This window comes from Alligator sinensis, unplaced genomic scaffold (assembly GCF_000455745.1).
Source record: "Alligator sinensis unplaced genomic scaffold, ASM45574v1 scaffold254_1, whole genome shotgun sequence".
NCBI lineage: Eukaryota > Metazoa > Chordata > Crocodylia > Alligatoridae > Alligator > Alligator sinensis.
In genome coordinates this window covers 3185264-3202029 of record NW_005841953.1, presented here as the reverse complement: position 1 = coordinate 3202029, position 16766 = coordinate 3185264, and the positions used below count along the sequence as shown (strand labels likewise).

General features: G+C 42.8%; 1 protein-coding gene across 1 annotated transcript in view; it reads right to left on the bottom strand.

The window, feature by feature from the left end:
- VPS41 (VPS41, HOPS complex subunit) overlaps window positions 1-16766 on the bottom strand; it is a 169635-nt gene that overhangs the window by 63439 nt on the left and 89430 nt on the right. Inside the window, exons 8-10 of the mRNA XM_006020447.1 lie at window positions 14757-14876; window positions 10751-10897; window positions 9494-9560 (exon numbers count right to left, since the gene is read on the bottom strand). Of these exons, the coding sequence (XP_006020509.1) occupies window positions 9494-9560; window positions 10751-10897; window positions 14757-14876 (334 nt within the window). The remainder of the gene's footprint in view (window positions 1-9493; window positions 9561-10750; window positions 10898-14756; window positions 14877-16766) is intronic.

Here is a 16766-nt window from a genome sequence, read left to right as displayed (position 1 = left end):
GGGGAACATTTGTTCACCAGAGCGCCCCAAGGGATGACGAGGTCGAATGGTCACAAACTACTTCAAGATCGTTTCAGGCTGGCCATAAGGAGAATTTCTTTACTGTCCGAGCCCCCAAGGTCTGGAACAGCCTGCCACCGGAGGTGGTTCAAGCGCCTTCATTGAACACCTTCAAGATGAAACTGGATGCTTATCTTGCTGGGATCCTATGACCCCAGCTGACTTCCTGCCCTTTGGGCAGGGGGCTGGACTCGATGATCTTCCGAGGTCCCTTCCAGCCCTAATGTCTATGAAGTCTATGAAATCTAACCTTGAGTAATTGAGGTAAACTGAACTTTTCTGACACTTCTGCCCAGCTCCGGGCAAAAGGTGCAACCCTCTCTGGGGAAGGTGGTGGGGAGGCTGAGACTGGGTTAGCAGAGGGCTCCCTACAGCACAGACCTCTCCTACCACCCCGGGACAGGAACACAGGGGGCCGGCAGAGAGAAGCCACAGCCCCTATTCCCCCATGCCTCCCAGGTCCATGCTCTCACTGCTGCAACTCCTCTCCTAGCACTGGCAGTGTCCTGCCTGTTCCCAGGCAGTACTATACTCTGGGGAGTAGAGTTCAGGAGGTTGGAGGTTCATCATGGAGCAAGAGTGGGGGGAAAGGGGCCTGGGAGTGGTGCATCCTGGGATGCTGGAGGACTGCAAATTGCTCATTTTATCTCCATGGATTGCAGATGCGGGGGAAAAAAACTGAAAAAACAACACAAAAAAAACCAACACAGCTACAAAATAAATCCAGGGTAAAAAAGAAAAAGGCAGCAATGTGCCTTCAGAATCCACTCTAAAATTTTCCCCTAAAATTACATTTATGTCCTGCATGAGAAATTAAGTAACTTTGCGACAATAAAATATGCACTTAAGTACATTCTAAGGGAACATTCTTTTCTTTAAGCTTCTATAAGTAGACCATATGAAAGTACTACTATTACCAGCTGTCAGGCACTGTATATACCCTCTCCTGTACTGATGCTAAGTGTTTTCCACAGGATGTGCTTGAAGGTTTTTAACCTAGAGTTGACAACCACTATCACCTTTTCTAGAGGGTGAGTGGGATGGATAAGATAGTAATCCTGAAGCTTTAATCTCTTATTACATAGGGAAGTTCTGAACCAATGCTAGCTAAAAATTCACTGATTAATCATTTCTGATGTGTTCTGAAACATGCACATAAAAAAAAAAAGTATTTTCACTAGAATTAGCTAGTATTACAATTGACAGGTAGTTAATGCCTCTCAGTGCTGCATTACTTGGGTGTGATCAGAGAGCAAGAAAAACTACACTACATAAAACTAGTCAAGGCCCTGCTAACATCTTCAGAGTTGTTACCTGACTGGATATTGACAGAGTGGAAGTAGAAAGTTCCTATTAAAAACAAAACATTTGTTATCATCAGGGATCCAGGTTTTCCGTATCCCATGGGAAAACAGAGTAAAATATGGATTTTCCCCTTTACCCAAGGAAGACACGGATTTCTCATTTTAATGGAGAAACCTGCCCATTTGGCAGTTTTGTAAAGAGCTCTTTGCAGGCTGGCAGAGTTCCAGTCTGCAGGGGGCTTAGAGGGAGCAGGAGGAGGGTGGTCAGGCAGGGGGTGCCATGTAGGTAAGTAGGGGGCAGGGACTGAGGTCCCCATAGTGAGGAAGAGAGGGAAGGAGAGAGGGAGCTGGGCAGGGCTGGGGCTGGGGTTGCTGACCACACTGGCAGCGCATGGGCCGTGGGGCCTGGGGCCTCAATGCACAGCTGCAGGGCTCCAAAGGGGAGCAGGATGAGGCCGTGGGTGGGTCATCTGGCGGGTGGGACTTGCTCCTCATCACTGTGTGCACTCCCGGGGTACAGGGGACACCCATGCCCCCAGTTGTGTGTGCAGGGTGGGGGTGGCTGTAGGCCGCTAACTGCAGACTCGGGCTCCCTGCCCTGCTGCCTTCCCCTGAGGCCTCCACAGCACAGTGGGTGTGACCCAGCGCTGCGGGGCATAGCGGGGCTGCACTGGAAAGCTGCTTGCTGTTGCGAGCCCTGCACCGCTTTGGAGAGGCACCTCCTGCGCGCACAACAGCATCAGGGGCAGTGGCACAGGGCTGCGCCCCTCACTGTTTGCATGCGGGAAGCGGACATGTCACCAGGGCAGCGCGGAGCTCACAGCAGCAAGCAGCTTCCCCGTGCAGCCCCACTGTGCCTTGCAGCGCCGGGTCGTACCCGCTGGGTTACAGAAGCCCTGAGTAAGGGCAGAGGGCAGGAGCCCGAGCCTGCCTTTGCCCCACGCACAGATCGGGGGGAGTGTACAAAGTGGCAGGGAGCCACCCCCCCTCCCCTGCCTGAGCCCACAGAAGAGTAGAAGCAGGCAGCAGGGTGGGGGATCCAGGCTCTGCTCCGCTGCAGTGGCCGGGGGGGGGGAAGTGAGGGGCCTGCCTTTCATTTTAATAATGAATTTTGGGGGTTTTAATCAGAGAATTTGCAATTTTTTTATCCTGGAAAACCAGGATCCCTAGTTATCATTACCAATTACAGATACCACAGAACAGATATGGAAGCGAATTATTAGATCAACCAGCTCACCACTCTGTCAGCATAAGATGGACATTATATTAAATTACCTAGTGTTTTGTCTTTTGTCAGCAGCACTACGATTTGCTATATAACTGTATTACCAGAATCAACTGCATTTATGAAATATATACATGACTTCAGTGAAACTAAGCAAAATCTTATCTATGCTTCCACCAAGATTGCTTATGATTTAACTCTGTGAGACGTAGAAACATATTGTAGTTCTTCTGAAAACATCCCATCTCTTTTCACTATCTCACAGCAATGAAATCATCACTGATATCACTTCCCATCACTTACAGTACACATTTCTCCTGGAAAAGAATCTATAGTCTTCACAGAAATTATATGGAATTATACTTATTCCACAAATTAGTGAAATTCCAGGCCCTAAAATGATTGATGGTTGCACACGTGACATTCTAGCAAGCTTTCCTTCACAAAAGAGTGCAGAACAGACAGGTTTTCTATACATGAAAAGTACAAACAGGGCAATTTTAAGTGACAAACAAGGAAGGACTATTTGGCAGCCTCTGGACCGTAGCATTAAAGCTAGCTTATCTTACTAGGTATCTTGCCAATTACTAGTATGTCCCTTTTTTGTAATCAAGTGACAAGGCTAATAACATAACAGCATTATATTGGTCTAGTGTTTTACTAGGTAGGTAACTTTGTCCATTTAAATTTTAACAATATAAAGATGCCCAGGATATAAGATGATGGACTCTGATAAATGAAATACATTAAATTAGAAACTTGGGATGGAAGGGCCTCAAGGGACACCTGCATGGATGTAGGACTCACTATTCCTAAGCCATCCCTCTTCAACCACTGATGATGATGTTCTGCTCACTGAGTTCAATAAAAAGTTCTTTAAAAAAAAAAAAAAAGAAAAAAAAAAGAGGACAGTACGGTAAAGAGGACTACATTATTGTATTGGAGTATTTTGTTTCACAAACCCAAGCCAAACATTTGATGCTATTTGCCAGAAAACAAATCGATAACATGCTTCTACTAACATTTAAATCTGAAATCCAACTGTCCAATGAGTTCACTAGGTGTCACAGAGTGTATTCCAGGGGATGCTCTCTCGGGATCACTGCAGCCTTGTCTGGTCTCCGAGTGCTCCTACACACATCCGAGGAGCCTGCTCCAACATGTTGGAAATCCAGTGCATTGGAGCAGTCTCGATTAATAAATTTTAAAAACGGCAGCGGGGCGCTTTGAACTAAAGCTCATTGGACACGTTTTATTTCAAAGCGTGCCACCGCTATTTTGTGAGCGTGGAGATGAGTGGCGCCTGATACATGTGACACGTGAGGCTACCAGAATGCATCGTGTATCAGCATCGCTGCGCATCTCTGCACTGACAAAATGGCGGCGGTACACTTTGAAATAAAACATCTCCGATGAGCTTTAGTTCAAAGCGCCCCGCCACTATTTTTTCAGCACTGGGATATGTGGTGACACTGATACATGTGATGCACGGACACTTTTAATTAGCATGGTTTGCTAATTAAAGTGCCTGGCGTCGCACTGGAAGCACATGTAAAAATGCCCTGAGAATGGAAACAGGTCTCATCTGATTTCTCATTTGTGCCACCTTAAAAAAATTTTAAGGTGACACAAATGTGGACTAAACAGATGTCCGTAGCCTTTGTACATATAACCTATAAACCAATTTCCAAAAGCAAACCTCTAAATATAATTTTCTAAGCCAACACCACCCATTATGGTGTGGGACTCCCTGCTTTCCCTGCTCAGCCAGTTCCACATGTTGGCTGGCATGCAGGGATGGGGGGAAGCACCCAGCATTCCCTGCAGACCTGGAGCAGTGGGGAACACTGCTGGGCACACTGGCTGTTCCCCTGCCCAGCTGGCACATTCCCCCACTGTCTCTGACCCCAGCGCGAGTCTGAGGCAATGGGGAAAGTGGTGGTTTTCATCACCTAGCCAGCCCCACAGAACTGGGAAAGCCTAAAACACAATCAACACCCACCACAATAAAGCAGCAGAGTCTATTACTACCTTTTGTTGCACCACTAATTTTTGGGTCATGTGAAGCAAAGGGTAAGGGTATCTGTTTACTCCACATTTGTGGCACCTTATACATGTATTAGAATGGTTTAGGATGGGCAGCAGGGCTTAACTGATTTCTGAAAAGCTTGGGTCTCGCACAGAGTTTCACAGCCTTCGAAACAGACAGGCTGTCTAACACAACAAGGCCAACGGACACACAGTCTGGGAAACTGGGGGCATGTATCATACTGTTCCATAACATGAGATACGGTGGCAGCAGCTAACAAGACCCCACATCAGGGCCCCCCACCCCCCCCCGAGTCCTGGTTTTGGGGGAACACACCAAATTAGGAGAAGGCCCAGAAAGACCAAATTAGTATGTGTGCATGAGATGAGCTATGTGGATGTACGATGACCACACAGAGAAATCAACCAGCGACAGCCATGGATCAAGAGTCATCAGGAGGGAAGACAAATACAAAAGCAGAGACTTGAAAGTAACATCCTCAGTTGTGTTTTCAGGTGTCACCAAATTACATTAGACATGATGCTTATTTATTTGTACCTGCCTCAATCTATACCTCTGTCATATATATAAACTCCAAACTCTGATGATTTTCGTAAGGATAATACTTAAATGTTTGTAAAGTGCTTTGAATTAAAGGTACTGTGTAAATGAAGAATTAATCACCTCTTACCCTTTACAACAAAGGGTATTTGTCCTCAGTTGAAGAAAGGGTTCATATTAACCCTTCAGCCTTAGGTATCTCATGTAGCTAAGCACATGGTTTAAGTTCTTTCCTAAAATGTAACTTTAGTACGAAGACCATGGGCAAACACAGGACTAAAAACTCTTTAAAAAAACCACAATGGTCTTTAGTCTATGTTAAGCCTGTAATTCAATAGCAATATTTTCTAATTGATACAGTACTGTAGTAGCTGACAGAGCTAAACTAACAGGATCTGCTCTTCTAACAAACAAAAATATACCACCAGCTACATTTTGCTGGAATTTATCTATGCTTTTGAATGAAGACGCATGCAAGTAGTGAACTATACCATAAAAAGAGACGGAAAAATTACCATAGCACTGCTACTAGACTGAAAGATATAAACCAACTTACTTCTGCAACTTAAGTTTTAACATAAAAGGCCTGACTAGATACTTAATCCAATTTTTCTTATTCATGTAAACAAACCATTGGCTTAAAAAAAAGTAGTTTTCATCTTATTTTTCTATGGTATGGGGCAGTGTAGTTTAGTAGCAAGGTAGGTGCCACATTTATATCCTGCCATAGATAGAAGACATTGCAAAACATCAAAGAAGGTGAACAACTTGCTACATGTTTAGCAGACAAGGTTCTCTGGGTAAACCTGATATCTTTTATTAGACCAACTCAAATAGTTGGAAAACTTGTTCTTTGCAAGCTTTTGGGTACAAATACCCTTCTGTCAGGCTGAGGAAGCATCTGCAGTTGGTCCATGCTCTTCCTGGATAGAATAGTAAAAAAAGAGAACTTTACTATTCCATTCAGGAACAGTATGGACCAACTGCAGATGCTTCCTCAGACTATTTAAGGGTATTTGTACCCAAAAGCTTGCAAAGAACAAGTTTTTCCAACTATTTGAATTGGTCTAATAAAAAATAATGGACTTACCCAAAGAACCTTGTCTGCCTATGGCCTCCAAACATCTGAAGATGTTTGGGGCTCAGATAAGAAATCAAGGGCTCAGATAAGAAATCTGAGCCCTATTAACATTCAAAGAGAACTATGTTGATAGTGGTAGTACTATCCCAAAAAACAAGCAGTCCTGTGTGAAGCCTCCCCATTCACCCCATGGCTAGGGACAGAAATTACACATAAACTGCTTTAAGTGATTGGACACCAGCTCAAATCTGTAACACAACAGAAGTTCAGTGCACATAAACAGCTTTCAAAATGGCTGAAACCAGTTTAAGATAAACATGGATGGATGCAATATCAGACTTAACTGATTTAGGTTAAATTGCTTTATTGAACTATTGCTCCAAATCCCTGTGAACTCAGAAAAAATACTGAGAGCAGAGGGGAAAAATATTTAATATAATAACCAGTACTGTAATTGGTTATTTGATTCCTTTCTCTAATACAACAAAAATGCCATAACAAATAACTTGCCAATGAACCTCTGAAAGCAGCTTCTTGTTTGTTATGTTCTATTTACTGTCAGCTCTGTATATTAAAAGCATAGGCGTTAAATAGATGCTTAGTCTCTTTTGGGGATACAAATGTCTCCAGTCAAAAACATCCAAACTGGCTGCTGTACTGGGCTAAGAACCTTAAATATTGCTATCTTGTGTCTGCAGGTAAAGTCGGAATATCAACAAAGCTGAAAACAGATCGCACTTCATGAAAGAAGGTTCTTGAGCAACATTGTCTATATGATGATATCAAAAGCTATTGTAATCTCTACTGAGACCTCAACAAATTATGCCCCCACAACCTTCTACCTGCGTTCTAAAGAGTGCTGCTCATAGCATTCAGCAGAATTGTCCTCAGCGCTGTGACCCAAAACCAGAAAGGAAAGTCTCAAGCACTTTGTTAACAGGTAAGCAAGATAAAAAAAAACAAACAACCACTCAAACATGCAGAGAAAACTGTAGGCTGAAAAAGGTAGGATCAAGAAGTTTCTTCCACAAAAATCTTTAGACTTGCACTTAGACAGTTTGATGACAGACTAAAATATTATTAAAAATAAAGTTTCAATTATAGAATCACAGGAAGTCAGGACAAGTCAAGTAACGGTGATTACCTTGAGTGGGCATGTCTGCATACACACATATATTTGCATGTACACATAGAGAACAAGGATCCTCCCAGATAATTTTTGGAACTTTCTGAAAATATTGGGTACACACTCAGTATTAGTTTCTATACCCAGCACCTAATGAAGCTGATATTTGTCTGAAGTCACTGTATAATAGTGGAAATAGTCCCATTTGGTATTCTCAACTCAAAAGGTAAAAGCCTTGCTTCCATGAAAACAGTATGAGTTCTACCACTGCTTTCTGACGGCATGTACAGAAGTTACATTTTTTGTGCAACGAGGCCCCCGAAAATGCTCTGCTGCCACATCACAACAAAGGTCTGATGTAGCATCAGACTGGGATGCTCTAAACCAGACCTCCTTAAGAAACCCGTGTACTGGTTCCTTGAGAGAGTTAAATTTTGGGCAATTCCACCCACATCCCATGTGGCTTTGCAGAGGTGGGGGAGGAGAAAAATGGAGCCCCCTTGCAGCACAGGCCTGGCCCAGCTACCCCTGCTGCAGTCTTGCTGGGGAGTGGGGGGAGCAGAGCCAGGCCTGCAAGGTAGGGGTCCCTTCCCTCCCCCTGCCAGCCCTGGGCATGGCAGCCATGAGGTTGCTGCTGTCAAGAAACTTGCATGGGGGGTGGGGGGTGGAGGGGAGGTGCGGGAAGGGAGCCCCCCCCCATACAGGCCTGGCCAGGCTTCCACCAAGAACTGTTCCTCCCCCCTCCTAGCTGCTGCTGTTGACAATTACCAGCTGGGGGAGGCTGGCGACTGAGAAAAGGGGTGGTCTAAAAGCCTCCTGGACAGCCCCTGTCTGCTGGCCTGGGCCAGTGCAGGGAGGATCTAAGCTCCCCCCCCCCCACAACCTACAGGCAAATGCCTGTTGGGTTCAGTGGTGCTCTAACTCGTGGCGCTTTGTGTAAAGTGCCTTGAGCTAGAGCGCCTCCCCAATAGGCTGCCTGAACGTCTGTACACCCTTGAGAAACCAGGATTTCATCCATATCTTTTAATTTAATATGCCTATATCCTCACAGGCAAATCAGAAGAGAGTAATGCATGGACAAGAGTCTAAGAACTCTACTCTGAAAGGTCCTCAAACCTATTTTCAGTATAAAGCTCTCTCTTTCATTCTTCTAAGAAATTAGGCTTCCTGCTAGTTATGTTTCAAAATAGGAATCTCTTCTAGGAATTGTGTTTTTTGACAAATACAAAAGCAAAACCTAACCCCCCAAGCTTATCCCTGCAATTTGTTTCATATTGCACTCTTAGTATTTGGCCTTCTCCACATTTATACACACCAAGAAAATGAGAGAGCGTGTAAGACTGTAAAGATAGAAGCCAAGTGCCAAGCAATCTGAAGCTGGGGAAGTTAACTGATGCTCTCCATCAGGAGATAAAGAAAAAAGGAAGTGGGAAGCTATGTAATCAAGCCCCATATGGTATATTAGAGTTTATCTTAGCTCCTTAATGCTTCCTAATTTTTTTTTAATCCAACCAAACAAAAAAACAAGTTGCTTCTAGGAGCATAGATGTGTAGGAAGATATGAGATGTAAAAATCTCCAAGAGGAACCCTGTCCTAAAAACACATGACAGTTCCAGGCTCCTGAGATTATATAATTCTTAGCATCCCAAGCTAGTATGAGAATGACATTTCAGATTAAATACACAGCGTATGGAGTCATACCAGAACACTACCTAGGAATTAGCCACTGAAAAAAAAACAAACAGGTCTGGAATGTTCCTGTAGCCATGATGGTCTAGGAAATGTTGTGAGGCAAGGCTTTTTTATGCGAACTTTTCTTGGACCAACTATAGTTGGGAGATGTTGGACAAGCTTCCTCAGGTTATCTGAGAGAGTGCACTTGATACCTCAAAACTTGTCCAACTACTCTCTTAACTATACAATTGGTCCAACAGAAGACAAGACAAAAAACTTTAACCTACCACTGGAAAACAAACAAACAAACAAACCCCCCCTATTTTAACTGTCCAGTTTCATATGGGAAAACAGACTTCACAAAAAATTACTGAAATTCATCTGTCGAAACTTAAGAGGTTGTGTTAAATGCACAAAGCCACGGGATTGTACCTATTTCAACATAACGGCTAGGCAGATCTCGCATTTCGCTGGCATGGCGTTCCTTTACTGAGCATATCTAGAAAAACAAAGATTTGTATCATTAACATTCGTTTCAAAAATATTTTTGCATCATGTGTTACTTTGGAACCATGAATTTCTAGAGCTATAGCCCTGCAAAGCTGGGGCTGAGAATCTCCTCAGCTGCAAGACGCCCGGCTCCAGCTGGGCATGGTGCACTCTTGCAACTGGGAACTCAATCAGCTGGCAGAGCTTCCAGCTGCAGAAACAGACCCCGCTCCATGTGCGAATTAAAGCTGGATAGCAACCAGCTATAAAGTTGGTACATATTTTCCAAGGTCTAACTTTATAGCCGATTGGACATTTTATGGCGAAAGGTACCTTGCATTTGTAGCTCATCTCAGTTAAGTGTGCAATTAACCAGTTAATTGTATAACACCTGTAACATGTAAAGGGCTCCTGATTGACAAAACTGCTCTAGGTGCATAAATCTTATAACATAGACACCAATACCAAGACACAGTAAAAAACTGGCAAACTTATAATATAACCTCATGGTCTATCAAACTCTTCAAGATTGTAACAACATGAAAGGTTTTATGACTTCACCTATCTTTCTTTCCCCTCCCTCTCCATCTGCTCTTTCCAAACACTTTTAATTTCCCACTGGGCATTGACGTATCACTCTGTTATTAGAAAGCATCTAATGTGCTTGTGACAAAACTCTTGTCAGATGCCAGTCTGAGCAAATCATACAGTCTCCAAAGCATGTGTTTGAAATGCCAGCACCCTGCTAAAGCAGGTCTGAAAGAAATGCAAACAAAACTTCTTCCCCACCTTTTTCTATGGTTGACTGAAATTACCCCCCATCTTTTTTTATTTAGCAGTGACAACGACCATACAAAGAACCTTACGATATGGTGTTCCTGTTTATGCTAATCAAAATAAAAATTCAACAACCTTCTAAGAGATTTCAAAGGTGGAACTCTCTCGAAGCCACAGAACAGGAAAATTCCCCTGAGGATTACATGAACTGTACACGCACAGAGAAATCTGTCTGACCACTGGGCGTCTGTTATTACTCCTCCTCATGAGGGTCAGCCCAATGACATTTCTATGGCAGCAGGAGTTCTGCACACAGTAGTCAAACCAAATTCCATTCTTTTCGATAGTCTTTGCTTTTCAGAAATAATCTTCTGTTTGCCTGTGATAACAGCAAGCATTTATTACAAAGACAGGTAATTGTACCTTTACTGAATTTCCCCAGCCAATAATCAGCGTTAAATTGTCCTTCCAGCAAAGGCTGCAGGGATACATATCTGGACGAAGGCTTATATTATCTCTAGGCACATTGGTAATTCTTTGCTTGGAGATCATGTCAAGTATCTTCACACCCTGGAAGTTTAAATACAACACAACTTTATTTAATATGACACCTTCCCGACAAACTTCATTTCAAACATTCCACAGTGTTAGGATTTACAAGATACTGTAAGCAATTTTTGGTTCAAATAATAGGAAATGGCTGTACAAAATGGATGCATGATAGAAAAATATTAACATTCAATAAGTCAGTAGAACAAAAATTAAAACGGTACTGACCAGAAAGGAAATTATATAATCGTATGCACAATTTAGATGAGATGATATAGGAGTTGACAGAAAGGGAAAGAAAGGAAGAGAAAACCAGGCAACTAATAAAATCTGTCCCAGACAAAACGGAACTCCAAAGTGGAAATATTTGTGAAATGGTAGAAAGGAGACAGTGCTAGATGTGCAGATGGATTGAGAAGAGAAGCCTACAAGCTGGTCAGTAAGGCACGTGCATATGATACTTTTAAAGGATTCAATCCAAACCCAAAGATGAAGAAGAAACATATTAAAAAGATGCAAAATACATAACAGGTTACTTTTAGAATTAGGAGCTAGCCCCCTCCTCTCCTTCCCTCCTCAATCTACAGAACTCTACAGAAAAACTTAACAGGAATTTTTGCAATTTGCCTCATTAAATTTACAAGGAATAATACTCTCTAGAGAAGGATAAGTCTACTGGATCTTGCAGATTTGGCAGAAAGCAAGGCACCACAATTCATTTCAGGGTAATATTGGGAAAAGTATGATTATACACAGGGAGAACAACCATAGTGTTACTGGCTATGGAGGAGACTCCACAGGCATCAGTATAATTTTAAGCAGAATTACCTCCTAATAAAATGTTCTCATTTACCTGCAGGCTGAGCAGAGTGGAACTACACAGTATACCCTGTTCTGCTATTGGGTCACCTTTGAAAGCTTTCTAAGTCTCTTCTCTGTGGGGTTCCAACCAATAAGTTGTGAGAAACATCACCTTTCTTTATCCCAAATTTGAGGAAAAAGCTAAGGCCTGTGTAGGAACACAGGCTGATCAGGACCAAACAACCATATTCCTCACAACATGCAAGACTTGCCAGTCCTTGCATTGCTTGGCAGGAACTTCCATCATGTCATCTATCATTACCCTTTCCCCAAGGATTAGAAATAAATGGGTGAAAAAGAGAATTACTTGTCAACTGCTTTAAATCTCTTCCCAGCTGGCCCCACAGTCACGTTCCCAATTCTGAGTGCAGTTTCCCACTCTTCCATAGACTACAAAGGTACCAAACAACCTACTATCCTATGCGGCTGATACTATTCTCAAGGGAAACAGAAAATCTGTGTTTCTATCCATTTGCAACCTATTGGAAGCAGAGAGTTTCCATCTTGGAAAGAGAAAAGGTATAAAGTCAGTCTTTTCTTCCCCTACAAGTTGCCCCCTAAACATTTTCATTGCTCTCCCTCCAATTTTCATTGCTTCTCCAATTTGTCCACATCCTTCTTGTAGTGTGGGGCTCAAAACTGGACACGGTATTCCAGATGTGGCCTCACCAGTGCCATATAGAGAGGAATAATCACTTCCATCGATCTGCTGGCAACACTTCCACTAATGCAGCCCAATATGCTGTTAGACTTCTTTGTAACAAGGGCACACTATTAGCTCATATTTAGATTCTTGTCCACTGTAACTCCCAGGTCCTTTTCTGAAGAGTCACCAGTCGTACCAGTGCGTGGGACTGTTCCACCCTAGGTGCAGGACTTTGTGCCTATCCTTAAAGAACTTCATGAGATTTCTTTTGGTCCAATTCCCCAATTTGTTTTGGTCTCTCTGAATCCTAGCCCTACTGTACAGCGTATTTACTAATCCCCCCCAGCCTGGTGTCATCTGCAAACTTGCATGAGGGCGCCTTTCATCCCATCTTCCAGATCATTGATGAAGATATGCCTGCTTTGCACATCAAAGCATATAATAATTTCTGAAATGTGCCTGTTTGGCCATGACTGGGAGGCTCTAGAGTGAAAAGCATGAACCTTCCATGCCTTGAGCAAAAATGCTAAGGCCAATATTCTTCAACATGTTAGGCACCCTCCCACTGGATTTAAATTGGAGTTATGCAACTAAACCCCTTTGAAGATATGGAGCCAAGTCATATAAAACGGAGCTGTAACAAACTGACAGGGGTGCACCAGTAGAGATTTTGGGGGCCGATACCAATAGCCAATTTTTAAGGAGGCATATCGGCCTCCAATTTCCGATACAGCTGCATCCAGCTGGTAAGTCTGTTGTGGTAGAAGGAGAGGGGGGAGGGAAGTGGCGTGGGGGGGGGGCAGATCAAGGCCTCCCACAGTGAGGAGGGAGCAGGGCTGGGGCAGGTGCTGTCCAGCAGGGGCAGGGGGGACAGAGCTGTGGCTCATTCAGGGGGCGCAGGGATGGGGAACGGCTCCTGCTGCTGCGCGCATCCCAGGAGGGCACCATGGGGCGGGGGGGAGAGGGTGTGCCTCAGATCTGTGCCTCAGTAATGTGTAGGTTCTTTCCAAATATCAGAAATCCAACAGGTTTACATGTAACATGTCAGAAGGCAAAGTATACAAGGGCAGAAATAAAACCAACACAAAAAGTTACGATGGTATAAAAAGCATTCCTTAAGTGAGCTCAACAGAATAGAACATAAACTACGCTAGGAAAAGAATATCCTGGAAATAAAAGAGGCAAAGAGAAAATAAAGGTCCAATAGCCAAATATATTAATCTTTTGAAGGGCAAGAGTCATTTCATTTTTCATATAAAATAGGCTTGACCATGACTTTTTGACTCTGACAGATGGTTCTCAACATTTTATTAGTATTCTGCATCCCTATGTGGTGCACTCTCTGGGGATGACTCTCCTCCACTGTCATATCTACTTCCAACAGATTCCCCTAGAATATATATTTTAATTGTGTGGCTCTGGAAAGAATGAACCTCAAATTGTGCTAATGCCAGAAAGATCAAGCAGCACTAGAAGCTAGATCCCTATAGCACACTCATTCATAAGGCACATATGAGCAGTAAAAGCTCAGGCCTGTCTATAAGATACCTTTTGAAACTGGATCACAGCAACATCTAAAAAATGCCATTAATGCCACAGCTTCAAACATCATAGGAGTAAAATTTTCCTAAAGTACCTCGTTTTCATTAAAAAATGATACTTAAGAACCTAAATCACTGATAGGTACTTAAAATTTTTTCCCTAGGCTGGCTACTTGCTAGTAGTGGGCTTTGAAGCTTTTACCCAAATTATGCCTTGTATTTGCAAAGCTGGTAAAATGTGTTACTTAAGAAAATCAACACAATGATTGTGACCATCCATTTTGGTCTTAAAATCTATGAATTATACTTCTGGGGAAAAGATTTATCTTCTGCTAAGCATTTTCCAAAATTATGATTTATTTTGTGAAACCTTGGAATCATGTCTCGTTAGATTTGCACCTATTTAACACTTTAACACTACTAGTTTTCTTAAAGCAAGATTCACAAATCTGACTTCAACTGGCAGTCTGCCAGAGTATATGATGTTAATCCAAACCATTGCTTTACAATGGTGCAGGATATCTGTGTCTGTAGAAGGGGTATATACAGTTAAGTCTTTGTAATTCTAGAGTTGATTGTAAGAGTATGATGAGGGGCCACTTGCAAGCACTAATGGGGTAGAAGTGGGTGCGTGTATAAAACACACCTCAGAACATCCATCAGTGCTGGACTGCCTTATATATTTAATAATTTGAACACAGTCAAATGGTTTACAAAATAAGTATTTAGACACCTGATGCTATTTCAAAATTTTTAGGAATATCAGTCAATTGTATGCAACGCTACCAAGATATTTCTATATACATGCAAAGAACAGCAAGCAAATACTTACCATGTTATTAGCCCAAGCAATTAAATGTCCTCTCCATTTTACATTTCTTATATTTCCTTCTCCTTCATGTAAAACAGAAGGCTTCCATCTGTTCATCCAATTCTTGTCATATAACAACAACTGTGGAGACGTGTAACAACAACAAAAACAGTTGTATGAAATCATGTCATCTGTAATGGATTAGTATGTTTGATTTATGGTTTGTAACATGCTCATATTTCAAGGGGTGAAGGGTGGAGACCAAAGAGAGGGAAGTAAATAAGGTCAAACATTTAAGATGGATTGCACTTACAATGGAAACATTTTTAAAATACTTCAGAATTAAAAATTTATTTAATTGCATTGAGCCATTCTAACACTGCACTTCTCAAAGGGCTTTTACACAAGACCATGTAATCTAATCATTTCTACTATAAAGATAAGAAAACCATAGTCAAGGGGCATGAACTGATTTGCTCAAGGCTGCTGACAGACATTCACTTAAAGACCTGATGAGGCCTGATCTGCAATCCCAACAAACATGCTTCCTGCCATGCCACACATTCATGGCACGATATGTGATTTGGTGATTAAGGATTACGCCACACATTCATGGCACGATATGTGATTTGCTAATTAAGGATTCCCTGCCATACTTTACCTGCAGGGTGCCATGGTTTCTTTATCTGTATCTGAGAGTGATTACACACTCTTGTGCAAAGTGCACAAACAGCCGATTGTCAGCTAGGAACCAGGGTCTGGTACCAGCCCCACTGCAATCTCCAGCCCCAGCCGATAAGCAGTTGATTGTCAAAACCCCAGTTAGATGCCATACATGGTTTTTACAGGTCCCAGCAGGGAGAGGCTCCCTGATCCTGGGGTCCTGTCATGATGGAGTCTTTAAAAATAGTGTGCACTGGGCTGCATGCATTGTTTTCTGACATCTCTGGTGCACAAGAATCTTGGGAGTGGGGAGAGGCTCTTGTCTCCTGACGAGCCCAGAAGTCCCCAGAAGCTGAAAACCACGAGTGCAGCCCAGCGCACGCATGGTTTTTGAATGTTTGTGATGCACCAAGCCCAAGATCAAAGAGACACTATGACCATGGGCTCACCACGCTCCACCCATCTACCTCTCAGGCCTGGACAGGGGTCCAGGTAGAGGACAGCTGTATCCCAGACTCTCGAGCTGCCCCATGCTGGATCCTGGCACTTATCTGAGCGTCAGGATCCTTCATGGGCTGGCCCCAACTGGCCACATGTTCCATTTAAGGTGAGATACAAACAAGCCATAAAGTTGATACACATTACATATGGAATAACTTTGTAGCTAGCTTACTATATTATCTCACCTTAAATCAACTTTGTGTGGCTGGGTTACTATTTGCAGCATGATTAACAGGTTAATTGCATCTTAAATGTAACGTGTACCAGGGGCCCGAGGAACAACAGGTAAAGGGAAAACAGAATCCAGACCTTTTGATTCCAGCACATTAATTTTGCTCTGGGATTCATTACTTCTTTCAAAGAAACAGGACATTAGTTATGGAATCTTGCATTACGACACAACATGCCCCAATTAAGCAATTCAATGAAGGCTTCAAGTGCATGCCATGATCTTTTACAGCCATGCAAAACCATAGTTGTCTCAACGTGTCTCTGCATCAAAGAACAGGGGGCCACACATTGGGATCATATTTCAGGACAGGCACAACTGACTAAAAACTTTGGGTCCAAGAACCTAGCCTTCCTTTAAAGAATGGTTTCTAACACATTTCAAACCATATTTCTGTAAAAAAGTATGTTACAAAGCATCATCTAAAGAAGACTGTTTCCAAGGTATCCCAGCTGTTTACCAGCTCCAGAGTGCTTCCAAAAGGTTATTTTTACTAGGATTTTAATAGTTCTGGAGTACTGCCAGCAGTTAAGTGACACAGAAAAGTTTAAGTCCCAACACACAGACAAGCTGGAATTTAAGGCCCCAATCCTGCTGACACGTATGGTTAGTCCTACTTCAACAGTGATGAGCTCATA